The following is a 27,340-nucleotide window of genomic DNA, read 5'->3' on the forward strand; positions in this document are numbered from 1 at the left end:
AAAGGCCAATTCATGAACTTTTTTGGAGGTCTGTGGACACAGACATGTCACTTGCGCACAAGTAAACAGGGTTGCAGCATTATAACTTTCCAGAGTTGTAAAATCCAATCTCTGAATAATGCAAACCGTTATGCAGGGTTTTTCTGATCAGCCTTTAAACGCAATAATCTTTCCAACCAGACAGCTAGATCGTATTTCATTGTTTCACCAGCACTTTAATGGTTATACTTTAAACCTACTGCACTAAAAAAAGTATCCTGAAGGATGATGTTGTCTGTCAGTCATGGAAATCTGGATACTCATTTTTTTAAGGTGTTGTCTTCAGAGTTTAACTTGAGGGTGGCACATGCTGTAATGAGAGAGGAGAGGAGAGCATCAATGTTCTCTGTATAATTCTTCATGAGATGTGGACATTGTGGTTATTTTGGCCTGATTGCAGCATGAGGGAAAAGGTCAGGGGGTCACCAAAATCATTTACATGAATCCTCTGGGGATCATGAATGTTCAAATATTATCTGGCTCTATCCTGCAGGACTTCGAGTGGATGATGTCCAAGGACGGGAACGTGCGAAGGATAAAGATCATCTCCACCTTTGACACCAGCTACTCCCACGCGTCACTGAGCAAGCGCGTCGCATCCGGCGACATCTCTGTGGTGCGGCTCTCGGACAACGAGGTGGAGCTGAAGATAGCGGAGGTGAAGGCGCTGGATGCCGGTTTCTACTGGTGCCAAACGCCGAGCACTGACTCCGTCATCAGTGGCAACTATGAGGCTCAGGTCCAGCTTATTGGTATGTGGGTGTATGTGTGTGTGTATGTGTCAAGCCCCCAGGAAGTATGCCAGGCTTTGAAGCCAATTTGACATCATGGCCAAACTGTGTAATTACAACTTCCAGGTCCGACAGGGGCCCAAAAAGCAATCATGGGAAAAAGAGCAGCTGCAAAATGGTGGATACATACATTTTTTTGAGCGTACCATACAAGTTAGCGGAAGGCTAAACCAGAAGTTAGCCAGCTCAGCCAGCAGAACTCGCTGGTGCACATGAAATTGGGAGGCAGGGTTAAAGGAAACACTAGTGCACTTGCTTTATGGGCCCCACAACACGGAAGATCATGTGGAAGCTGTGTGGAAGATCCGGGTAATTTTATATCTGGAAGTTGTTATTGGATGTGTTGGTTTTTGCCTTGATTGCATGCTTTAATTGAGTGTATTGTAAGCATTGCCCCTCCCCAGCACCATACTTTTGCATGAACTGTTGGAAGGTAAGTAAAGTATTACTTTCAAAGATGCGGTGTCGATGTGTTATGCCTATTTCCATTGTGAAGTTTGTCATTTGTTTATTGACTTTCCACCAGGCTGTCAGAGTTGCGGTAATTACGGTGTTTTGAAAGGAGCTGTGTTTTTTTAACAGTGTTGCTAAGAAGGGATTGATCTTTGACTGCAATTTCTTGGCATCCTGTTTGTTCTATATCCAGCCATGAGTGATGATGGTGGCTTTTGTGGATAGTTGGTGGGCTAGTTAATAGTGCTGGAAGTTAGGGGCCTTTAGCCCCCCTTGAGTTTTTGATTTTCTTATGTAGTGGGTTTTTTGTTTTTCCAATAGAATTTTGTTATGAGTGTATCTACTGTGTACAGCCTCGCTGTCACACTCTATCTCTCTCTCTCTGCTGCACACTCACTATATACTGAACTATTCCTTAAAGGAGCTACGCTACAGTTCAGAAAACATCTTAAAATACGTTTTTTAAAATTTCGCCAATGCTTGGGTTCAGGTGGGGGTCAACTCAGGCCCAGCGGGCCACCAGGCTTACAATACACTGATGGAGAACCCGACTTTAAGTTCTGTTGCTCTCTGTGTCACTGCCCATCCAAAGCATTTTGATTCCCTCCTCTCCTTTTCCCAAAAGGTATTAAAGTGTCTTGTGTTGGGTGATCTTGACTATGGCCCTGTAAATTAACCCAGTAATTCAGTGATAGCTGTATCCTTCTAATTTTCCTCTGTATAATTCTGTATAACTTCTAATTTCCCGCATTCCCACCTGTAATGCTGCTGTTGGGGTTGTTTTAAATGCACCTGTGCATAATCTCAAAGCCTGGTACTGAATATCATCTAACTTTTTGAGAGATGCACTTTCTGCTGATTCATGCACCACACCATCATAATCTAATATTGATCTAATTAATCCACTGTATATGACCTTCAAAGCAGTTGTGTCTTCCCCTCCATTCGCATTTGTCCACTACTTTCTGAATATGTACAGTGTATGTAATTCTTTCATCAAACCATAACCCTAAAAACTTCGTATTTCACTCTCTCCAATTCTTGATTATATATCTCCTTACATTTGCTTGCAGCCTTTTATATTCAAAAGATTCTGAAAATTGTGATTCCTTTGAACATTTTAAAAGTTTTATTTTAAGACTTAATTGCTTTGTCAAATTCCTTTAGCCACCATAGTGCTGTGTAAGTTTTGTCTGTTTTAGCTACCTCTGATCTCAAAAACTGGTTGACTTTGTCAGTTTCATCCCCTACCCTTTGTCCTTGTACCCTTTTCAATGCCTCTGTATAGCTTACATTGTTTGTTGTTAACTGCTTTCACCTGTTCAATTTCCACAGCCCTCTTCCTGACTTCACAACCACCATATGTTACTCTGTGTTGGCTACCACAGTTACATTTATCCTGCACATTATTTCTACAATCTTCAACTCTATGATCACCTCCACATTTGGGACACCTATGCTTTCCTTTGCAAACCGCTTCTATATGCCCATATCTCTGGCATTTGTAACAGTGAAGCGGGGGAGGGATATAGGGCCTAACTAGGAAGCTGATACATCTGATTTTAACTTTATCTGGAAGTGCTGACCCCTGAAACTCCAGAAGAATACACAATGCTCTGTTTGGGTTTTTCTAAGTCTTCATCTACATCAAAATCATCAAAATTCATATGGTCACCCTGATCCAATCACAAACCATTTTATGCCAACCACCAAGTCCAAAGTGCAGAAAATCATTGTCAGAAGCCAAAAAATATTAACATTGTTTTAAATCTGTTTTGAATCAACTACCCTTGCATCCACCCTGTGCCGTCCCGTCTTCAGGAGAGTTTGCAAAGTACTGGTAGATTAATCCACCATGTCGGATCTCACCCATTATCTCACAATGTTTATCACTCACTCGGCATCCTCACATTCCACCCAGAGTTCTTAGTTATTAAAGATTCTTGTGTATATGAACGGATGTTTTGCCATGAACTCATCAGACATACAACTCTGATGAAGATGCTGTGTGCGTCAAGCATTAGTCATTTCCCTTTAAACAACACTTCTAAGTAGCCCAGGCACAATTATCCAGTATTTTTCAGTTGTATTTACCAATTGAAAGTGTGTCCAAATCTTTGACTGGTACTGTATGTAGTCCATACTGCATGTATTAGTGTGTATGAGTATGTGTGTATGTGTGTGAGAAGTTTCAGTTTCTTATCTTTCACATTTGTATTCAGTGATATTCACCGTGAGTTAGGTGTTGGTGTTTTTAAATGTATCCCTAAAATGTTTCTTTTGTCTCTTTTCCTGTCAGTCATCCCCAACACCCTCAAGGTTTCCCCGCAGACCCCACCTCCAGTTGTCCCAGAGGGAAGTGACATCACGCTCTCCTGCAACATCACCTGGGAACTCACCCACCCCACCTACGTGTCCGTCACCTGGTTGCTGAAGAAGGGGGCGACGTCTGAGGAGATTTTGACTTTCGGTCCTCAGGGAGGCGTGGTTACAGGGCAGAAGTATGCCAAGCGCTATGCTGACGGAGGCATCCGATTGGTTCCCGGGAAGATTGGATCATTTAACTTGGTGATTTCCAGAGTGACCACGTCTGATGAAGGGATTTATGAATGCAGCGGAACAGAGTGGACATATGAAAATGGAGGGAAATGGATAAAAATCGTGGAGAAGACAAAAGAGATGGGGACTGTTGCTGTTACTCCTACAGGTAAGGAGAAAGACTGAGCCCACAGTGATTTACACTGTAACACAGATAGGTTAAGTTAAAGACTAATGGTTTAAAATAATGCAAAATGCAGCTGAAAGACTACTGTACCTTTCTCTTCTGACACCATTTTCACCAGGCTAACCCATTGCTGTGAACTTTGGGCCCTTCACTTTTCCAGGAGTTGGTGAAACAACAGATGTGACTTTTCTTGGTCTAGAGAAGCTGCAGCATTTATGAACTGACACACTGTAGCCTATACTGTATATTTACTGCCAGATTGGTAACTTACTGCTAACCTTTTCCTCTGCTCCGCTCGCATTCACCATCACTTTTCTGCCGCTAGCTCTCTCACTTGCCCTATGCCCTCTCACTATGCCCAGGTAAGGACATAGCGGGTAAATCACGTTTCGGAATGGTGCTGCACAGATGCTCTCGTTGGCCTGGCGGTGCACCAGGCTTGTACAATTATAGGGGAATCACTGAATTTCTTTTCATGGTTTGGATTCCTCATGAAAAGATGACAAACTATACAGTCATTTCTTACTGCAGGTAGCTTAAGTTGTAGCAAAATGCCCACAGCTAATCCTCTGGTGGTAGCAAGTTGTTCATATGTTTTGAAAGTGGAGTCACAGTTTGTATGCAGGTCAATACCTGTAAGCCAATTTCTTATAACTAGTGCAGTGCCCATTCAAAACCTGTTTGGTATGGGCCAATTGCTTATTATGTGGCTCGTTGTTCACTTGTTTATTCAAAGCTTATTAATATTAAACATGTCGCGTGTCCAAATTGCACCAAATTCGACACTGCACTTCCTTTGGTCCCCAGCAATACACCCGCCAAGTGTGAAGAGGATCAGATAAACTGTTCAAGAGATATGCAAAGGACACACACACACACAGATTCTTTGCTTTTTAGTTAGATGAACTCTAATAAGTCTTTAATGTATATGCCAAGTTTCATTCACAGTACATAGTTCAATAGTATAGCTTAAGTCTCTTAAACCTTTTCAAGTTATTTACACTACGGATGTAATCTCACCTCTAACCACAATGTAGGTTGCAATGGCAGAGTGGCGCTGTCTGTATTTCCGCTCATTGACTCCACAGGCAGAAGAAGATGCAGAAGTAATGTTGTATTATTATTATCATTGTTTTTGTTGTTATTGTGCTTCTCTGTGTCTCTCTCCTCTCTCCCCCTGCCTCCCTCTTTCTCTCTCAACCCAACTGGTCAAGGCAGATAGCCGCCCACCTTCTTCTTGTTAAAGGGGAGTTTTTCCTTGCTGCTGTCGCCAAGTGCTTGCTCTTGGGGGAATGTTGGGTCTCTGTAAAATAAAGAGTACAGTCTAGACCTGCTCTATGTCAGAAGTGCCCTGAGATGACTTTTGTTGTGATTTGGCGCTATATAAATAAATTGAATTGAATTGAATTGAACCAACCATGACCTACGCATGGTTTCTCCAATTTTCATCTTCATGAAATATCTGCCTTTAGTAAAATGATGGTGTGATTTGCTCTGTGGAAAGTTGATGTCCTCTCACTGAACGGACCTCTTGTCCAATATTTCCAATATCAATCCGTTCACTGGTAATATGCGTTGGCCAACGTACCAGATTGGTCATTGTGAATGCTAGTGGATCCCGGTCTGGAGTGCTGGTGCTTCCTCACCTGTCTCAGTTGTAGGACTGTTATCATGTTGTGCTTGTTCATCAAACAATAGAGTTTGGTCAACATTATCGCCATCTGTTTGAGTAGATGGGTTCTCATTTCCATTGTTCTGATTAGCAGCATCTTCAGTTGTTTGGCTAGCATGCTGTGACAGTGGTGCAGGTGCAGTTGTTGGCAGGCCTTTTACAGATGCTGGACCAAAGAAAGAGGTGACTTTGGGGAGACTATTTAGATGTTTTGTTGTTTTTTTTTGATATTTTCTGTTTTTCAGCACCACTAGGATAGGTGTTTCGTTTCGTTTTCCTCACATTAAGAACCTTTGCTAGCTGCTGTATTAGGTCAAGTTCAGTGATTGCAGATGTCAGCACATGAACACATGAGCCAAAGTGGCTTGACCCTATGTGCTGGAAAAAAAAGTCAGAAACTGGTGGTGAATTTCAGCCTTTGAATTTAGAACGACAAGAATCAGGGATTAACCTCTGACAGCAGCCTGCCTCAACTGAGTAGAGAACACATTCATAGCCCCTCATCAAACATGCAAGTTCCTGTGTAAAAGTAGTACTGGTCTTATTTTCTTCACGTTTAACATGAACATGGTAAAATTAAAAGGTACTGAAGTGGCAGCAAACAACAGCTGAGTACAAATCTTTTACAACATGACAAAAATGCATTTCTGTTTTTAAGATCTTACATTGATAGTTGGTTGGTGTGAAAGAAGTGGCTAAAACTGTACCAAATGTGGTCACAGATACTAAGTAAATATGAGCAAAGAGCCCTAGCTGTACAATATTAAAATATACATACATAATTATATAGACAGTATGAGTTGTATATTTTTCAACATGACATGAATATCTTTCTACTACTTTTCTCTGATTCTTCAGATGTTAGGAAATGGTACTGACCCTTTTCTCTGTTGCTCTCCCTCATGTAGCTCCTATCACAGTGACACTGAACGCTCCAAATCCCAAAACAATTTTCAGCAACAACCAGGCAGAGTTGGAGTGTATCATCACTGGACGAGACAACACCATTGTATCTGAAACTAAAATCACGTGGCAAATTGATGAGCAAAATGTGAACAGCAACATTATGGAAATGACAATTCGTGAAGGCAGTCAATACAGAAAAATCAGCACGTTGACTCGCAGTCGCACTGAATGGCAGAAAGTCAACAGAGTGCGCTGTTCTGCCATTAGTGGAAACATGACACCAGTTACTCAAGATCTGACTGTCCATAAAGGAGATATGTCACTAAATGATGGGGACTGATTGGTAGAACAAGTAATCTGTAAATCATGATTGGCAGCCAACTCACACACAAACATGGCATATTGTAGTAAAGTAAACATAAAGCTTAAAGGATAATTCACAATTTTTCAAGTCTGTCTTAAAACAACAGTCAGGTTCCCATATGAACATTAAAACAGGTTTTGATGCTTTAATGATTCCTCCTGTTCATACTGACTATAAACAGATCCCTTCCTAATGTGCCTTCAGTGTAGGTGATGGGGGACAAAATCCACAGACCTCATCCTGTGCAAAATTATTTTAAAATGTTTATCTCTAATATAAGGCTTCAGCAGTCTGAGTTAGTCAGTTTAAGTGGATATCTTCCAATGTTACTCCCTTTTGTGTAAAATTCCCTCCTTGTGTTTCCCTGTTGAGCTGCATTGGTAGGATAGTAATAATCGTTTTCAATCTTCATTTGGGCACCTGGCATTTGTTTTAAGACAATTAAGGCAGTTTTTGTGAACCTGTCCTTTAAATACAATATAATTCTTCCTGTTTAACAAATTGTCTCTTCCAGATGGGAGCAAGCCAACAGTAACAGTCCACATCCCTCCAGAGGAGGACATCAAAGGAGACTCAGCTGTCACTCTGATGTGTCTGATCTCCAGTCCTGTGCAGCAGGATTACTACATAGCCTGGTCAGAAGATACTGAACGAAGAACTGGGATCTATACTGATGGCATCACCTTCCCCCCACAGAAGACCCAACGTGGCTACACAGTTATAAATGTTTACACCACCACCAAGGAAAAGTGGAACCAGGGTTACGTGTTCTACTGCAACGTCTGGCCTGCTGGCAGTAATGAGTCCATGATACCACGAGGAGTGTCTAAGGCCATAAGTTACTCACAAGAGTGTTAAACTGAGAAGTTTCAGCTTTAAATTTTTGCTTGTGTCGTTCTGTCTCTGTATATATTTTCTGTGCACTCTGTTATGTCATCAGTCTTTGTGATTGTAAAAAAACAACAACAACTAAATATGTAGTTTTGTTTGCCACCAATCTCGGAAAGGGATTGCATTGTTTTGTCTCACATTGCACTAACAATTGTGCGAACTGTTTCAAATAAGTTGCATGGAAACAGTTTTTCCTGTTTATGAATAGTGAATAGTGGGTATGAAAAACAGAATGAAAAAAGAATGCAGGAATAAAGGTGATTGGTCACATTTAGTGACATCTTAAAGGGACTTTAACAATGTGGGAAAGTAGAAGAGACATGAAAGATTAGAACAGGAAGAACATGTGGAAATTATTTTAGGGGAATAAAGGCAGAACATGAGATAAAAGATATTCCTCATTGAACTTTCACCCAGAGTGTCATTTAAACAAACTGAAAAGCAAGCACAAAGGACTGCTTTGTATGAGTATTTTTCAGTGAAGTCTCATAGTATATGTCACTGCTCCAATTTTCAACTAGATAAACCTCCACACAACTTGTGGTAAGAGTGAATAGTGTCTCATTACATTTTTTTGGAATTTAAAAAAGTTTTGTTTGTGCACCCCCTGAACACACGTGAGCCACTTTCAAAAGTCCCCGACACCCCCAACAGCCAACCTCAGCCCAGCTTCAGAAGAGCTGCACAGGTAGGAGATTAGTGGATCTGCTCCTACATGTGACATCAGGATATCTTCTTAAATTAATTAAAACTCAATTTGTATGAAGTTCTCTCTTTTTTGTACTTATGTTGTGAATTTATGAATAAAAGATGTTGATTCATGTCTGTAATGTATCATACAGTAACAGGTTTATCACGTATGTAATCATATAAGGTACAATCACAGTGAGATGAAATCTGTCATTTATGCTTTATTTTATAAACTTGCTCATCAATCAGGGATGGATTATAGTAATAGAAAATATAAATGTCATATGTGTGTTTATGTACAGAAAACTTCATGTACTACTCCTTTGTCAGGACCATTCAAGTTTGTATTTACCTTTTGTATTATCTATAAAACCATTGTACCAAATGGAATGAGTATTTATATTAATTTTCACTTCAGCTGAGGAGAGCAATGCTGGTAAACTGTGAATGTGTGAGTGAGTCACATATCCTGTCGCTCTTTTTGCTGAAAATAAATTTGTGGCTTTGAGTGTGTTTGCAATACGTGGTTAGCTATACTGCTTAGTGCAAGATTTATATCTGTGTTGTCTGCTTATTTCTTCATCTCTGTTTTACTTTTTTCTAATTTTTACTTTACACCCACAACGTGCTGCCGTTAACGTGTTTTGATCCCGTTGATCCAAAAGTTCAGCTTTAATTGCACGCTAATGAAACGGACTAGCCACCTGTGACCCTGCATGGGATAAGTGAGTGTAAATAATTAATGGGTTGATTTTTTTAAAAGGCAAGATAAATTGGTTAGAAAAGAATCCATGTAAGTACAGAATAAAGAAAAAAAGCACAAGATTCTGTGTTGTCCCATTGCTTCCACTAGATGGCGCCCTAGCTTCATGTTCAAATTTGGGTGTTATCAGAGCAGTTAAAGCTCAACTATGATTTTCACATTTGATATTTTTTGCCAAGTACCACTCAGATTGCATATAGAAAACCATGCATTTCTTAATATGGTGATTTCCAGCATTTTACCTCGATCCTTTTAGGGTGAAAAGACTTTTTCAACCACAGAGGCTCGTGAAACTCTTCAAAACCAGCTGCATTAATTTTAAAATGCAGGCTGATAAAGTCCCCCTGCACTCAAAAATGTGTTAAGCTTATTGATACTTCAGTTGCATGTTTGAGTTTCACTGTGCAGAATGATATATGTGCAGAGTTTGACACTCTACTGAAGGAGGAAAGTTTGAGTTCATCGAAAATGTGAGTTTAAGCTGGTGAAAGGTAATCGTGGTCCAGTGTGTAACTTGCACAAGTTTCTATATGAGAATCTGCTCAGCTCAGTCTATTAGATGTAGATACTCCAGTCTAGATGTAATGTTTTATACATTACTGTAATTTAACAGTATTTCTACAATACATCTATTTTCTTTGGGGGTTTTTTTATCCCCCTGCAGCCAGAAGATGTCACTATAGCTCCATGTTCTCAACATCAGGCTAATACTTTGACACTTACAGTCAGATTAGAGCAAGCAGGTACAGTTCAGGTTTTAATGTTAGACTCTCTCTCTCTCTCTCTCTCTCTCTCTCTCTCTCTCTCTCTCTCTCTCTCTCTCTCTCTCTCTCTCTCTGTCTATCTCGTCTTCATTCCTGCACACACATTAAACCGGTTGAGTGTACTCAAAGTAGACAGGGGTCAAATTAAGGGAAAAAACACGAGTGGAAGGAGAGAGGAATGAAGATGGATAATTGTCTCCTCAAACTCGTTTTGGGGCTTTCAATGCTAGGTAAGAAACGTTTCTTGAGTGTTGATAGGTAATTAACTCCGATACGTGCCGACGTTCTTCAGCAACGACGAATCCCCGTCAATCTGTCAATTTAACTTTAACTTGCTTGTTTGCTCAATACATGCGTGCCAAAAGATCAGTTAGAGCATTTTCTGTATCTTTAATATCCACTAAACAATTCGGCATGTGCTATTTCCATCAAGCCAGTGCACTTGCTTTATGGGCCCCACAACACGGAAGATCATGTGGCATACACTATTTCCATCAAGCGTCACTTAATTTTATTACATTTTAAAGCTTTTCACTTGGTTGACACGGCCAGCTACTGCCATCCGCATGGTAGTTAATCAGAAGTTCATGAGTGCAACAAGTGCACAGATTCAAAAAGTTTAAATTTAAGTGAAGCAAAAGTATTGTTCGGTATATTGGACTATGCCATATTGACGAATAAATCCCACGTATTGAAAAAACAGGATCAAACATATTCCTATATGTGTCTGCGTGTAAGAACAAGTAATGGCACCTTTAAATTGGCAGATTGTTAAACGGAGTTTGGCATGATAGTCTTTCTTTGAGGGGCGAACTGCACATATCAGTAAGGCTCTGGGTGCATTTCCCCATTTAACGGTGCCACCATGTAAAAACCGCCATACTCTATTGTTTTTAGCTAATGTAATCAATTAATTTTGATTGATGGCTAACTATTCACCTATATTAAGGTACATTAAAGGGAAAACCTTTCATTAAACTAAAACAGCCAGTTCTGCTTTGGGGAGAAGAAATACAGAGATTAATTTATTGTTATAGTATGAAAAACAGTTAATCAGCTGGATGTTTTCCCTCCCATCAGTCCACTCTGATTAGCCAAGAACACTGTACTTCCATTAAGACCAATTAGCCAACATAGACTGTCAGTCATAAATTGTCAGTTTCAGATTACGTGTGAAAGGTGCACATACACACACACACAGCAGGGCGCAAGCACTTAAAAAAAAAGAAAAAAAGAAAATTAGCACCAAAAACACAACTGAAAAGTTAATAAAGATGTATAACTCCAACCAGGAATAATCAGTGTCATCATATATATAAAGTAGACTCGACTAAGACTTTGATTGAACTTTATTCAGATCAAGTTTCAGCTGATAGTAACCTGAGCCTTCATTTATCAACCATGTGTTTAATTCTGTGCATAAACTGTGCCGACGCTCATTTCCACTCACTGAATCCAATTTATCAATTTCTTACTGCACTTGAGAAAGTGCGTACATTTACTCCTTATCATGAGCATGAACAAATCCTTATTAGTAGACAAGTGTAATCGTGAGAAAACCGATTTTGCAGACACAAAAACAGCATAATTAGCCACCATACCAGCACATTTGATAGATCGTCACATGTGGTGCATGAAAACATGCTTGACCCTCTACCCAGAGCTGCAGCAATACACGTAGACATGAAATAAGCCAATGTTTTTAGGTGAGTTTCATATAGAACAAACAAGTTTCTTCCTCTGACACAAGTTTATAGGCAAGTTTATTCTGAGAAAAGTGCATATTTTGATCAACATTATGCTGTTATTATTACATTCAATTACAGCAAATGTAAAAAATGTAGTGTCTGTCTTTTGAAGACTACACTAGTCTAGACACTAATGGGGTGTTTTTTTGTGCTCCTTTTGTAAACATCAAAACATAATTAGTACTTAAATTCCATGCACAAAAATATCACTGCATTTATTCTGCATATGATTTTGATACATTGCCATGTGATTGTTCAGGACATTCATAACATGATTCACTGCTGAATTTGCTGATTTCCCTTTTTATTTCTCCACCTTTCTCTCTGTTCCAAAGGTTCTCTGGATGGGTGTGACATATATGCTGCAGAAGGCCAAAACGTTACTGTGCACTTGGACTACAACCTGCAAAACTCAGATACCTTGAAATGGAGGCGCAATGATGCAATAATCTTTTATCAAAGAGGAAAAACGATTGTTACCAAGGCACCAGGAGTGGAAGTTTATCAAAATGGATCCCTTAAGCTGACAAATCTGAAGAAAAGCAACGCAGGGACATACACCCCCGATGTTCACACACAAAATGGAATATCAGCAAAGGAATTCAACCCCATTAATTTATGTATATTGGGTAGGTAACAACAAATTGTGAGCATATATTAACTCTGTTTATTCAAGTTAATCTTGGACTAAAAATGGATGGTAAAGTAAATTAACTCTCCATTACTGTGTATCTGTCTTTATGTCTTCCCTGGATCAGAGATAAATGTCTGGAGCCACTTAGAAACTTGCACATTGTCTGTCTTTAAGTGTGTTGTGATGCATTAGATACAGATCTCATCACAAGCTGTTTTTTTTATTTTGTTCGTCAAGATACAATAATTACAGTGTTTTTAAAATGCATGATGCTACTCTGATCAGACAGTGTCCCGGACCCTGTAGTGACGATTGAATGTTCCAAAACCACCCCAACAATGGTCACATTTACCTGCAACGTTGGCAAGGTGAGAACAACTGTACACGTTGTAAGTGGAGTATTCTCCAAATTATTCATCATAAAGATGTGTTTGTAGAATCTGTAAACACACCCTCCTCTAAAACCAAACCTGAGTTATGAGTATTCACATACAGATGCTGCTGTATCAATAAGGTTTGGATTTCTGAATCTAAATCTGTTTACAAAGAATCCTGCTTCCAGTTCTTATCCTATTATTTGATTGATTTAAGGAAATACACCAAAATGTATGAAAAGCGAAGTTCAGCTTTATTTTTAGCCAATTTAGGCTGCTGTAAACAATTGTTATCAGAAATAATGAGGTAAAAGATATAATAAAGAGGAAGTATAAATATTCTTGTTGAAATTGAATGTAGAATCTTTCTACCGTGTTTTGACCTGAGTTGGAGGTCATAGCATTAGCTGATTATGAAGCACTTTGGACATTAAAGCGCAATAAGGATACTTACTAGTTGTCCAGGAGACTTTTTTTGTTTCTTTCTTTATTTTGTTTTATTTTTTGTCTATTTCTACTATTTCCCAGGTCAATAATGAAATTAAATTTCCATTTTTGCTCATGTTAATTAGTGTTGATCTCTCCAAAAACACCATATCCACACTGGATATTCAGATTTTCCAACTACTCAGCCCTCATATGTGTCCTTAAAAATATATCTCAAGTTCCTCAATTTTAAATTGTCTCAGATTTTTGCTTCAACTGCACTTGAAGGTTTGCATACTGTATTCTCATGATAACCTTCTAATCTATCCATAACTGATATTTTTAACCACCAGGCCCAGGGTCTCACCTTTAAATGGTTGAAGAATAAGAAGGAGATGAAGGAGAAAACTCAGATTCTGAGACAAAAAGCCGAAGATGTGGAAGAAGATTCATTCGAATGCAAAGTTTCCAACCCTGCCTTATCTAAGACCAGCAAGGCTGTTCAACATATGTGCACTAGCCCCAGTGAGTATCATGCAGTAGTTATTCTATGAATACATTTCTGTGGAAATACAACACCTTTGTGAGATAATCACATCAAAAGCGGAGGTGAAGGTGCTGGATGCCGGTTTATACTGGTGCCGAACGCCGAGCACTGACTCCGTCATCAGTGGCAACTACGAGGTTCGGGTCCAGCTTATTGGTATGTGTGTGTGTGTGTGTGTGTGTGTGTGTGTGTGTGTGTGTGTGTGTGTGTGTGTGTGTGTATGTATATGTCAAGCCCCCAGGAAGTACGCCAGGCTTTGAAGCCAATTTGACATCATGGCCAAACTGTGTAATTACAACTTCCAGGTCCGACAGGGGCCCAAAAAGCATTTTTCCTGCACACAATCATGGGAAAAAGAGCAGCTGTAAAATGGTGGATACATTTTTTTGAGCGTCACAACCCCCGTAAAATGACTCATTTCACTATCTGAGTTTGATCCATTAAGTCTAATAACATTTGGGATGTCTAGAAGAGCCGCTTGATTAAATTATGTTATCCCCGTTCAAGTTAGCGGAAGGCTAAACCGGAAGTTAGCCAGCTCAGCCAGCAGAACTAACTGGTGCACATGAAATTGGGAGGCAGGGTTAAAGGAAACGCCAGTGCACTTGCTTTATGGGCCCCACAACACGGAAGATCATGTGGCATACACTATTTCCATCAAGCGTCACTTAATTTTATTACATTTTAAAGCTTTTCACTTGGTTGACACGGCCAGCTACTGCCATCCGCATGGTAGTTAATCAGAAGTTCATGAGTGCAACAAGTGAACAGATTCAAAAAGTTTAAATTTAAGTGAAGCAAAAGTATTGTTCGGTATATTGGACTATGCCATATTGACGAATAAATCCCACGTATTGAAAAAACAGGATAAAACATATTCCTAGATGTGTCTGCGTGTAAGGACAAGTAATGGCACCTTTAAATTGGCAGATTGTTAAACGGAGTTTGGCATGATAGTCTTTCTTTGAGGGGCGAACTGCACATATCAGTAAGGCTCTGGGTATATTTCCCCATTTAACGGTGCCACCATGTAAAAACCGCCATACTCTATTGTTTTTAGCTAATGTAATCAATTAATTTTGATTGATGGCTAATTATTCATCTATATTGAGGTAAATTAAAGGGAAAACCTTTCTCCCATTAAACTAAAACAGTCAGTTCTGCTTTGGGGAGAAGAAATACAGAGATTAATTTATTGTTATAGACTGAAAAACAGTTAATCAGCTGGATGTTTTCCCTCCCATCAGTCCACTCTGATTAGCCAAGAACACTGTACTTCCATTAAGACCAATTAGCCAACATAGACTGTCAGTCATAAATTGTCAGTTTCAGATTACGTGTGAAAGGTGCACATACACACACACACAGCAGGGCGCAAGCACTTAAAAAAAAAAAGAAAAAAAGCACCAAAAACACAACTGAAAAGTTAATAAAGATGTATAACTCCAACCAGGAATAATCAGTGTCATCATATATATAAAGTAGACTCGACTAAGACTTTGATTGAACTTTATTCAGATCAAGTTTCAGCTGATAGTAACCTGAGCCTTCATTTATCAACCATGTGTTTAATTCTGTGCATAAACTGTGCCGACGCTCATTTCCACTCACTGAATCCGATTTATCAATTTCTTACTGCACTTGAGAAAGTGCGTACATTTACTCCTTATCATGAGCATGAACAAATCCTTATTAGTAGAGAAGTGTAATCGTGAGAAAACCGATTTTGCAGACACAAAAACAGCATAATTGGCCACCATACCAGCACATTTGATAGATCGTCACATGTGGTGCATGAAAACATGCTTGACCCTCTACCCAGAGCTGCAGCAATACACGTAGACATGAAATAAGCCAATGTTTTTAGGTGAGTTTCATATAGAACAAACATGTTTCTTCCTCTGACACAAGTTTATAGGCAAGTTTATTCTGAGAAAAGTACATATTTTGATCAACATTAGATCAAAACTCAGATACCTTGAAATGGAGTCTCAATGATGCAATAATCTTTTATCAAAGATTGTTATCAAAAACGATTGTTATCAAAAACGATTGTTATCAACGCACCAGCGGGAGTGGAAGTTTATCAAAATGGATCCCTTAAGCTGACAAATCTGAAGAAAAGCAACACAGGGACATACACCCCCGATGTTCACACATATGTTGGAAGAACAGTAAAGCAATTCAACCCCATTAATTTATGTATATCGGGTAGGTAACAACAAATTGTGAGCATATATTAACTCTGTTTATTCAAGTTTATCTTGGACTAAAAAGGATGGTAAAGTAAATTAACTCTCCATTACTGTGTATCTCTCTTTATGTCTTCCCTGGATCAGAGATAAATGTCTGGAGCCACTTAAAAACTTGCATGTTGTCTGTCTTTAAGTGTGTTGTGATGCATTAGATACAGATCTCATCACAAGCTGTTTTTTTTATTTTGTTCATCAAGATACAATAATTACAGTGTTTTTAAAATGCATGATGCTACTCTGATCAGACAGTTTCCCGGACCCTGTAGTGACGATTGAATGTTCCAAAACCACCCCAACAATGGTCACATTTACCTGCAACGTTAGCAAGGTGAGAACAACTGTACATGTTGTAAGTGGAGTATTCTCCAAATTATTCATCATAAAGATGTGTTTGTAGAATCTGTAAACACACCCTCCTCTAAAACCAAACCTGAGTTATGAGTATTCACATACAGATGCTGCTGTATCAAGAAGGTTTGGATTTCTGAATCTAAATCTGTTTACAAAGAATCCTGCTTCCAGTTCTTATCCTATTATTTGATTGATTTAAGGAAATACACCAAAATGTATGAAAAGCAAAGTTCAGCTTTATTTTTAGCCAATTTAGGCTGCTGTAAACAATCGTTATCAGAAATAATGAGGTAAAAGGTATAATAAAGAGGAAGTATAAATATTCTTGTTGAAATTGAATGTAGAATCTTTCTACCGTGTTTTGACCTGATTTGGAGGTCATAGCATTAGCTGATTATGAAGCACTTTGGACATTAAAGGGCAATATGGATACTTACTAGTCGTCCAGGAGACTTTTTTTGTTTCTTTCTTTATTTTGTTTTATTTTTTGTTTATTTCTACTATTTCCCAGGTCGATAATGAAATTAAATTTCCATTTTTGCTCATGTTAATTAGTGTTTGATCTCTCCAAAAACACCATATCCACACTGGATATTCAGATTTTGTCCTCATATGTGTCATATGTGTCCTTAAAAATATATCTCAAGTTCCTCAATTTTAAATTGTCTCAGGTTTTTGCTCCAACTGCACTTGAAAGTTTGCATACTGTATTCTCATGATAACCTTCTAATCTATCCATTACTGATATTTTTAACCACCAGGCCCAGGGTCTCACCTTTCAATGGTTGAAGAATAAGAAGGAGATGACGGAGACAAAGGAGATGAAGGAGAAACCTCAGATTCTAAAACAAAAAGCCAAAGATGTGGAAAAAGATTCATTCGAATGCATAGTTTCCAACCTTGCCTTGTCTAAGACCAGTAAGGCTGTTCAACATGAGTGCACTAGCTCCAGTGAGTATCATGCAGTAGTTATTCTATGAATACATTTCTGTGGAAATACAACACCTTTGTGAGATAATCACATCAATCAAATTTTTCAAACACAAGATTTTGTTTGTAGAAAAGTGAAACAACCTCAAGATTTGTACTTATTCAAACCTACTGAGGTTCTTTCACACAATATTTGCACAAATCTTACATATATATATATATATATATATACACACATATATATACACACACACACACATATACATATATATATATATATATATATATATATATATATATATATATATATATATATATATATATATATATACACACACACACACACACACACACACACACACACATATATATATATATATATATATATATATATATATATATATATATACACATATATATACACACACACACATATATATACACACACACACATATATATATATATATATGTGTGTGTGTGTGTGTGTGTATATATATATATATATATAGTCTTAAGTTACTGTATTAGACTGAGATATTATTTTATCTATTTCATTGAAATAGTTTTTTCCATCCCTAAAGAATTATTTTGCCTTGATTTCTGGATCATGGTGGGCATCCTGGGCGGTGGAGGAGGTAAAGCTTAATAAGCCTTTTTAACTCTATACATCTCTCCTCACAACATACTGTATGTGATTAGACTGAACAACTGAGGAATTATGATTAAAGGAATTACACCTAATTGAAATATGCAGTTTGTTTTACACAAGTTATTATTATTGTTCATCCTCATCAGGACTTGTTCTGTTGCTGATTATCATCGTCATTGTTTGCTGCGTCCGGGCCAGAAAGAAAAGATAAGGGTAAGTTTGGATTCAAATCAAAAGTATTTCTTTATAACATTCATGAGTGAGTTCATAAATAGATAAAAAGATCAATCTTACGGTACTTTTTATTATGAGTTCATGCCAATATACTCAGCTAATCTGTGTCATGAGGACTGTGTAGGCGTGGATGGATTAGAGCTGATTGACAGTGACCAAACAGCCCACCAACTGTCGTCACATTCAAATGTCAAAACCTGATTGGTGCACAAAAATAACATAGGTCAACATTTGATTGGTGGAGCTTATTGGGGCTCATACACAGCATGGCAGCTCTGCAGCCAAACAGTGTTTAAAGCAAAACACTGTTTGGCTGTAAGGCCACTATTTTCATTTATATATATTTATATAGATGTTTTCTAGCGTATAGTCAAAGGTAAGGAAGTAGTTGCGGTCGTGTAAGTGATACTTCTCTTCACTCTGTGGCTGTCATGGTTTATTTTTGGACAATAACAGGTAGAGAGTGACAAAGTAGAAAGAAGGGTACAATATATTTTATTGAAAGTAATGGTATATTGGTTGTTTTTATAATTACTTACTGAACACAATCTATTTAAAATTCAGTTTCAATATGCCTGCATACTATTTAGCCCCAGGTCTGCTGTTTGGTCATGTGATTAAACACTAATGAAATAAGGATTTTGCATCATCAGCTGAAATAATGGCTGCGGAGCCCTGAGGCTGTTGCGGGTAATCCAGCCTCAGAGTGGCAGGTAACAGTAGTGAGACAAAGAGATCCAAAAGTAATAAACATACCTGACTGAGAGATGCTATTATAGTATCTGAGATCTGAAACAATGGTGGTCTGAGACTTTAAAAGACTTCAAACATGTGGTTAATTGGAGCAATCGTACATAAACCATATGAGCTCCAGCATGACCGCAACATCCCCCTTAAAGCAGCCCCAATCTTAGAAGACAAGTTCAGAAATATTGTGTTTGTAGCAACAGAGTGATAAATAACGAGTATACTTTTATATGATATGTATAAATATAAATGGCTCTTCATCCAAAGAACTAAGTTTAACAAAGAAATGCACTTTGGTTTTATGTTCTTCTCAAAATAATAAAGATGAAGGCAACTCATGCTTATTGACTTACTCAACAGACGAGGAGGAACTTCGTTTGGAGTGGACCAATTCTGAACAACAACATCATCATCATAAACATTATCATCTTCCCGGTTATCATCATCACCATCACCACCATCACCAGCAGCAGCCGGTTGGCCACACTGGTCCTCGAACAGCCTCCTCCTCTTCCTCAGACCAGATAGAAAGCCCCCAGAACGCCAAGAGTGTGACACCATGTGAGTGTTGAGGTTTAGATGAACAGTCCTCCTGCTCTTCTTAATTCTTTCCTGTTTCATGTCTCTTCTCCGTCCTTCTCTACTGAAGATTAATTCATCCAAATTCAGCCAGGAAAAGCAAAGAGGCGCAATGACCAACTAGAAGTGTGTGGCAGTGTATTTATCTACAGAGACTCTGCCCTCTGTCTGTATTTTCTTATTATTTTGTTGTGTTTGGGACGCTTCTGGGCGTCAACCTTTGGGCAGTGGGTGTGCAGCCCCCAGCCAATAACAGCGTGCAGGGTGTGAGGTCTAGTAGTGACCAGACAACATCTTTGTCCTCTGCTCCGCTCTGCTCTCTGTCAGGTATGCGTGTGTTAATTTGTGTTTTAGAACATAACCACCATGAAACAATCAGAAAATAATGTTTTATTTATGTGATTCACTGCTTTGTTCTCGCTACCGCCGCTCACTCTCTTCATTCAGGGAGGAGGGGCCAACTTTGAATGATGTGTGTTTACAAACAGCAGCCGACAAATCCTGCATAGTATACCTTTAAAAATACTTTGATATTAAATACTGGGTGCTATTACAAAACCAGAAAGTGACTACTACAAACTATCAATTAATCAATAAAGTTTATTTGTCATATGTAATCATATAAGGTACAATCACATAAACTTGCTCATCAATCAGGGATGGATCATAAATATATATATATATATATATATATATATATATATATATATATATAAATGTTATGTGCTGTTCCTTTGTCAGGACCATTCAAGTTTGCATTTACTTTTTGTATTATCTATAAAACCATTGTACATTGTATACATTGAATACATGCTCTCAGTGTGAAAAAGGCCTGTTTAAAGTGTATGCAGAGACGTTTTTAAATAAATAGTATGATATATTTTCCAGTTAAATATTAATGGGGGGAAATGAGTATTTGAAACTGTGTCATTTTGACCTCAGCTGTGCAAAACAATGCGGGTAAACTGTGTGTGTTTGTTGTCTTTGTGTATGTGTGTGTGTGTGTGTGAGTGAGTCACGTATCTTGTTCCTCTTTTTGCTGAAAATGTGTTTGTGGTTTTGAGTTTGTTGGCTGTATGTGCCTAGCTATACTGCTGAGTGTGAAATTTGTATCTGAATATGTGTGTGTGTACAAGTACGTGCATGCATATGTGTCTACTGGAGGTTTTCCTTTTGCAGCATTATGACAACAAAAAATAACAAAATTCACCAACAAATTTTGACATTTTCTGTTATTCAGAACTGATCTAATTGCATTTCATATATGTAAATGTAATTTAATTGTCTGTTTATTTCTTCTTTCTTCTTTCTTTTACCCTTATTTCTTCATCTCTGTTTTACTTTTTTCTAATTTTTACTTTACACCCACAACGTGCTGCCGTTAACGTGTTTTGATCCCGTTGATCCAAAAGTTCAGCTTTAATTGCATGCTGATGAAACGTGAAATACTGAAATAGTGAAAAAAAACATTTATTTATTTCATGTTATTCATTTTGTAAGTAACCATGCATGATTTTAAATAAAGAGGCTGCCATATGCATTGCAGAGTCACTAGTGTCAGAGTTTCTGACAGCTACAAAAACTCTTAAAAGAGATATTCTGGATGATATTATGTTTCTATATGATGATGTAACATGGAAAAGAGATTTATATATGGCAGTGCTTTCCATATTTTTTGGCTTTTGTCTCTCTAACAAAATTATGTCTATGTGTGACTCCTCAAAATGTCTATGATATCACATTCTTTTTTTTTTTAAAGCCGCCCTTCACTCAAAAATATATTTTTCCTGTTTGTTCCTACAGTTGGATGCTTGTGCAGTGTAGAGCTAGAAAATTTCTGTGCTCATTGACAATCTGTAGGTGCAGGCCTATGAGCATAATTTGTGATATCACAACTAGTTTGGAAGCCAGTCGTAGTCCAGTATGCAGCTTATACAAGTGTGATGTGGAAACTCGAAGCCTCCAAACCACGAACACTGAGATGTAGTTAAAGTATTGCAGTCAAAGTAGTGGTTTGGTCCCTCTGACTGATATATTATTATATATGACATCATTAGATTATTAATAGTGAAGCATCAGTGTTAGAGCAGCATGTTACTGTTGTAGCCGCTGGAGGTGGAGCTAGTTTCAACTACTTTATATACAGTTAGCTAGTTTATTCCAGTGGTTCCCAACCTAGGGGTCGGGCCCCTCCAAAGGGTCACCAGATAAATCTGAGGGGTCGTGAGATGATTAATGAGAGAGAAGAAGAAAAAACAAAGTTCTGATACACAAATCTGTTCTCAGTTTTTGGACTTTTTCACTAATCTTTGACTTTTGGTGAAATATTGGATCATTTGAACATTTATTGAAATGAAACCATGTGAGAAGTTTAGAGGGAAAAATCACTATTTGGTGGAGCTGTTAACAACTCATAGACATGTTAAATAAATGTGACCCCGACTACAAACTGCTTTTTGTAAGACGTCAAAAGCCAAAAAGGTTGGAAACCACTGGTTTCATCTTTAACAATATGTTGTATTTTAAAAGCTCGTGATATTATCCATTGTGTCAAATCTTCATCTGAAAAGTAACTAAAGCTGTCAAATAAATGTAGTGGAGTAGAAAGTACAATATTTCCTTCTGAAATGTAGTGGAGTGGAAGTATAAAGTAGCATCAAATGGAAATACTCAAATAGTTCAATTCAGTACTTGATTAAAGTTACCTTCCACCACTGTCAAAGTGGTAAAATATTAAATGAGATGTATTGACTAGCAGTAGTAATTTGAACTCTCTGAAGGAGGAATCAATCATATCAGAGGTGGACTTCACTGTCTGGACAATCTCGGAAAGGGATTGCATTGTTTTGTCTCACATTGTACTAACAATTGTGCCAACTGTTTCATTAGTTGCATGGAAACACTTTTACCTGTTTATGAATAGTGAATAGTGGGTATGAAAAACAGAATGAAAAAAGAATGCAGGAATAAAGGTCATTGGTCACATTTAGTGACATCTTAAAGGGACTTTAACAGTGTGGGAAAGTAGAAGAGACATGAAAGATTAGAACAGGAAGAAAATGTGGAAATTATTCTTTAGGGGAATAAAGGCAGAACATGAGATAAAAGATATTCCTCATTGAACTTTCACCCAGAGTGTCATTTAAACAAACTGAAAAGCAAACACAAAGGACTGCTTTGTATGAGTATTTTTTAGTGAAGTCTCATAGTATATGTCACTGCTCCAATTTTGAACTAGATAAACCTCCACACAACTTGTGGTAAGAGTGAATAATATGTCATTACATTTTTTTGGTATAAATAAAAGTTTTGTTTGTGCACCCACGTGAGCCACTTTCAAAAGTCCCCGACACCCCCAACAGCCAACCTCAGCCCAGCCCCAGAATAGCTGCACAGGTAGGAGATTAGTGGATCTGCTCCTACATGTGACATCAGGATATCTTCTTAAATTAATTAAAACTCAATTTGTATGAAGTTTTCTCTCTTTTTTGTACTTATGTTGTGAATTTATGAATAAAAGATGTTGATTCATGTCTGTAATGTATCACACAGCAACAGGTTTATCACGTATGTAATCATATAAGGTACAATCACAGTGAGATGAAATCTGTCATTTATGCTTTATTTTATAAACTTGCTCATCAATCAGGGATGGATTATAGTAATAGAAAATATAAATGTCATATGTGTGTTTATGTACAGAAAACTTCATGTACTGCTCCTTTGTCAGGACCATTCAAGTTTGTATTTACCTTTTGTATTATCTATAAAACCATTGTACCAAAGCATTGAATACATGCTCTCAGTGTGAAAATGCCTGTTTAAAGTGTATGCAGTGACATCTTTAAATAAATGGTATGATATATTTTCCAGTTAAATATGAGTGGGGGGGAGACGAGTATTTGAAGGTGTCATTTTCACTTCAGCTGAGCAGAGCAATGTGGGTAAACTGTGAATGTGTGAGAGAGTCGCATATCCTGTTCCTCTTTTTGCTGAAAATAAATTTGTGGCTTTGAGTGTGTTTGCAATACATGATTAGCTATACTGCTGAGTGCAAGACTTACATCTGTGTTGTCTGCTTATTTCTTCATCTCTGATTTACTTTTTTCTAATTTTTACTTTACACCCACGACGTGCTGCCGTTAACGTGTTTTGATCTCGTTGATCCAAAAGTTCAGCTTTAATTGCATGCTGATGAAACGTGAAATACTGAAATAGTGAAAAAAAACATTTATTTATTTCATGTTATTCATTTTGTTGGTAACCATGCATGATTTTAAACAAAGAGGCTGCCATTTGCATTGCAGAGTCACTAGGGTCAGAGTTTCTGACAGCTACAAAAACTCTTAGAAGAGATATTCTGGATGATATTATGTTTCTATATGATGATGTAACATGGAAAAGAGATGCATTTTACTGATTCTTTATATACCTTTCTGTTTGCTGTGTGCATTTCCTCCTACAACAGTCCAAAAATCATGAGATGAGGTTTATTGGAGATTAAATCACTTGTAGATGTGAATGGTTGTCTGTGCTGACCCATCTAGGGTACCTCACCACTCAACCAATGTGGGCTAGGACCAGCTCCAGCCACTTGTCACCCTGCATGGGATAAGTGAGTGTAAATAATTAATGGGTTGATGTTTTTAATAGGCGAGATAAATTGGTTAGAAAATAAACATCCATGAAAGTACAGAATAAAGAAAAAAAAGCACAAGATTCTGTGTTGCCCCATTGCTTCCACTAGATGGCGCCCTAGCTTCATGTTCATATTTGGGTGTTATCAGGGCAGTTAAAGCTCAGCTATGATTTTCACATTTGATTTTTTTGCCAAGTACCACTCCGATTGCATATAGAAAACCATGCATTTCTTAATATGGTGATTTCCAGCATTTTACCTCGATCCTTTTAGGGTGAAAAGACTTTTTCAACCACAGAGGCTTGTGAAACTCTTCAAAACCAGCTGCATTACCTTGAAAATGCAGGCTGATAAAGTCCCCCTGCACTCAAAAATGTGTTTAGCTTATTGTTACTTCAGTTGCATGTTTGAGTTTCACTGTGCAGAATGATATATGTGCAGAGTTTGACACTCTACTGAAGGAGGAAAGTGAGTTCATCGAAAATGTGAGTTTAAGCTGGTGAAAGGTAATCGTGGTCCAGTGTGTAACTTGCACAAGTTTTTATATGAGAATCTGCTCAGCTCAGTCTATTAGATGTAGATACTCCAGTCTAGATTTAATGTTTTATACATTACTGTAATTTAACAGTATTTCTACAATACATCTATTTTCTTTGTTTTTTTTATCCCCCTGCAGCCAGAAGATGTCACTATAGCTCCATGTTCTCAACATCAGGCTAATACTTTGACACTTACAGTCAGATTAGAGCAAACAGGTACAGTTCAGGTTTTGTTAGAATCTCTCTCTCTCTCTCTCTCTCTCTCTCTCTCTCTCTCTCTCTCTCTCTCTCTCTCTCTCTCTCTCTCTCTCTCTCTCTCTCTCTCTCTCTCTACCTCTCTCCCCTCCCTCTCTATTTGTCAATCTTGTCTTCATTCCTGCACACACATTAAACCGGTTAAGTGTATTCAAAGGAGACGGGGGTAAAATTAAGAAAATTAAGGAGAAAAACACGAGTGGAAGGAGAGAGGAATGAAGATGGATAACTGTCTCCTCACACTCGTTTTCGGGCTTTCAATGCTAGGTAAGAAACGTTTCTTTGCTTGAGTGTTGATAGCTAATTAACTCCGATACGTGCCGACGTTCTTCAGCAACGACGAAACCCCGTTTGGAAATTTGTCAATTTAACTTTAACTTGCTTGTTTGCTCAATACATGCGTGCCAAAAGATCAATTAAAGCAATTTCTGTATCTTTAATATCCACTAAACAATTCGGCATACACTATTTCCATCAAGCGTCACTTAATTTTATTACATTTTAAAGCTTTTCACTTGGTTCACACGGCCAGCTACTGCCATCCGCATGGTAGTTCATTAGGAGAAGTTCATGAGTGCAACAAGTGAACAGATTCAAAAAGTTTAAATTTAAGTGAAGCAAAAGTATTGTTCGGTATATCTGACAATGCCATATTGAAGAGTTAATCCCAAGTATTGAAAAAACGGGATTAAACATATTCCTAGATGTGTCTGCGTGTAAGGACAAGTAATGGCACCTTAAATTGGCAGATTGTTAAACGGAGTTTGGCATGATAGTCTTTCTTTGAGGGGCGAACTGCACATATCAGTAAGGCTCTGGGTACATTTCCCCATTTAACGGTAAAAACCGCCATACTCTATTGTTTTTAGCTAATGTAATCAATTAATTTTGATTGATGGCTACCTATTCACCTATAGTAAGGTAAATTAAAGGGAAAACCTTTCATTAAACTAAAAAATCCAGTTCTGCTTTGGGGAGAAGAAATACAGAGATTAATTTATTGTTATAGTATGAAAAACAGTTAATCAGCTGGATGTTTTCCCTCCCATCAGTCCACTCTGATTAGCCAAGAACACTGTACTTCCATTAAGACCAATTAGCCAACATAGACTGTCAGTCATAAATTGTCAGTTTCAGATTACGTGTGAAAGGTGCACATACACACACACAGCAAGGTGCAAGCACTTAAAAAAAAGAAAATTAGCACCAAAAACACAACTGAAAAGTTAATAAAGATGTATAACGCCAACCAGGAATAATCAGTGTCATCATATATATAAAGTAGACTCGACTAAGACTTTGATTGAACTTTATTCAGATCAAGTTTCAGCTGATAGTAACCTGAGCCTTCATTTATCAACCATGTGTTTAATTCTGTGCATAAACTGTGCCGACGCTCATTTGCACTCACTGAATCCAATTTATCAATTTCTTACTGCACTTGAGAAAGTGCGTACATTTACTCCTTATCATGAGCATGAACAAATCCTTATTAGTAGACAAGTGTAATCGTGAGAAAACCGATTTTGCAGACACAAAAACAGCATAATTAGCCACCATACCAGCACATTTGATAGATCGTCACATGTGGTGCATGAAAACATGCTTGACCCTCTACCCAGAGCTGCAGCAATACACGTAGACATGAAATAAGCCAAGGTGAGTTTCATATAGAACAAATATGTTTCTTCCTCTGACACAAGTTTATAGGGAAGTTTATTCTGAGAAAAGTGCATATTTTGATCAACATTAGGCTGTTATTATTACATTCAATTACAGCAAATGTAAAAAATGTAGTGTCTGTCTTTTGAAGACTACACTAGTCTAGACACTAATGGGGTGTTTTTTTTGTGCTCCTTTTGTAAACATCAAAACATAATTAGTACTTAAGTTCCATGCACAAAAATAGCACTGCATTTATTCTGCATATGATTTTGATACATTGTCATGTGATTGTTCAGGACATTCATAACATGATTCACTGCTGAATTTGCTGATTTCCCTTTTTATTTCTCCACCTTTCTCTCTGTTCCAAAGGTTCTCTGGATGGGTGTAACATATATGCTGCAGAAGGCCAAAACGTTACTGTGCGCTTGGACTACAAACTGCAAGACTCAGATACCTTGAAATGGAGGTTCAATGAGAACGCAATCTTTCATCGAAAAAGAAAAACGATTGTTATCAAGGCACCAGCGGCAATGGAAGTTTATCAAAATGGATCCCTTAAGCTGACAAATCTGAAGAAAAACAATGCAGGGACATACACCCCCGATGTTCACACACAAAATGGAATATCAGTAAAGCAATTCAAACCCATTAAGTTATGTATATTGGGTAGGTAACAACAAATTGTGAGCATATATTAACTCTGTTT

At 37.8% G+C, this 27,340-nt stretch overlaps 2 protein-coding genes across 3 annotated transcripts in view; both read left to right on the top strand.

Moving 5' to 3' along the window:
• Positions 1-27,340, top strand: part of LOC122976340 (immunoglobulin superfamily member 8-like) — a 40,146-nt gene that overhangs the window by 3,765 nt on the left and 9,041 nt on the right. The window contains exons 3-7 of one of the 2 annotated variants that reach the window (XR_006400912.1): positions 533-791; positions 3,583-3,990; positions 6,589-6,900; positions 7,465-7,854; positions 22,551-23,091. Coding sequence is in view for 1 of the 2 variants with exons in the window: in XM_044344775.1 (XP_044200710.1) it covers positions 533-791; positions 3,583-3,990; positions 6,589-6,900; positions 7,465-7,808 (1,323 nt within the window). In the remaining variant the exon portion in view is untranslated. Of the gene's footprint in view, positions 1-532; positions 792-3,582; positions 3,991-6,588; positions 6,901-7,464; positions 7,855-22,550; positions 23,399-27,340 lie in introns of those variants that run through there. The other variant, XM_044344775.1, reaches the window with a different exon arrangement.
• Positions 25,006-27,340, top strand: part of ptgfrnb (prostaglandin F2 receptor inhibitor b) — an 89,703-nt gene continuing 87,368 nt past the window's right edge. The window contains exon 1 of the mRNA XM_044344743.1: positions 25,006-25,233. Coding sequence (XP_044200678.1) covers positions 25,182-25,233 — 52 coding nt within the window. The 5' untranslated portion in view covers positions 25,006-25,181. The remainder of the gene's footprint in view (positions 25,234-27,340) is intronic.

This window comes from Thunnus albacares, chromosome 24 (genome assembly GCF_914725855.1).
Source record: "Thunnus albacares chromosome 24, fThuAlb1.1, whole genome shotgun sequence".
Classification (NCBI taxonomy): Eukaryota; Metazoa; Chordata; class Actinopteri; order Scombriformes; family Scombridae; genus Thunnus; species Thunnus albacares.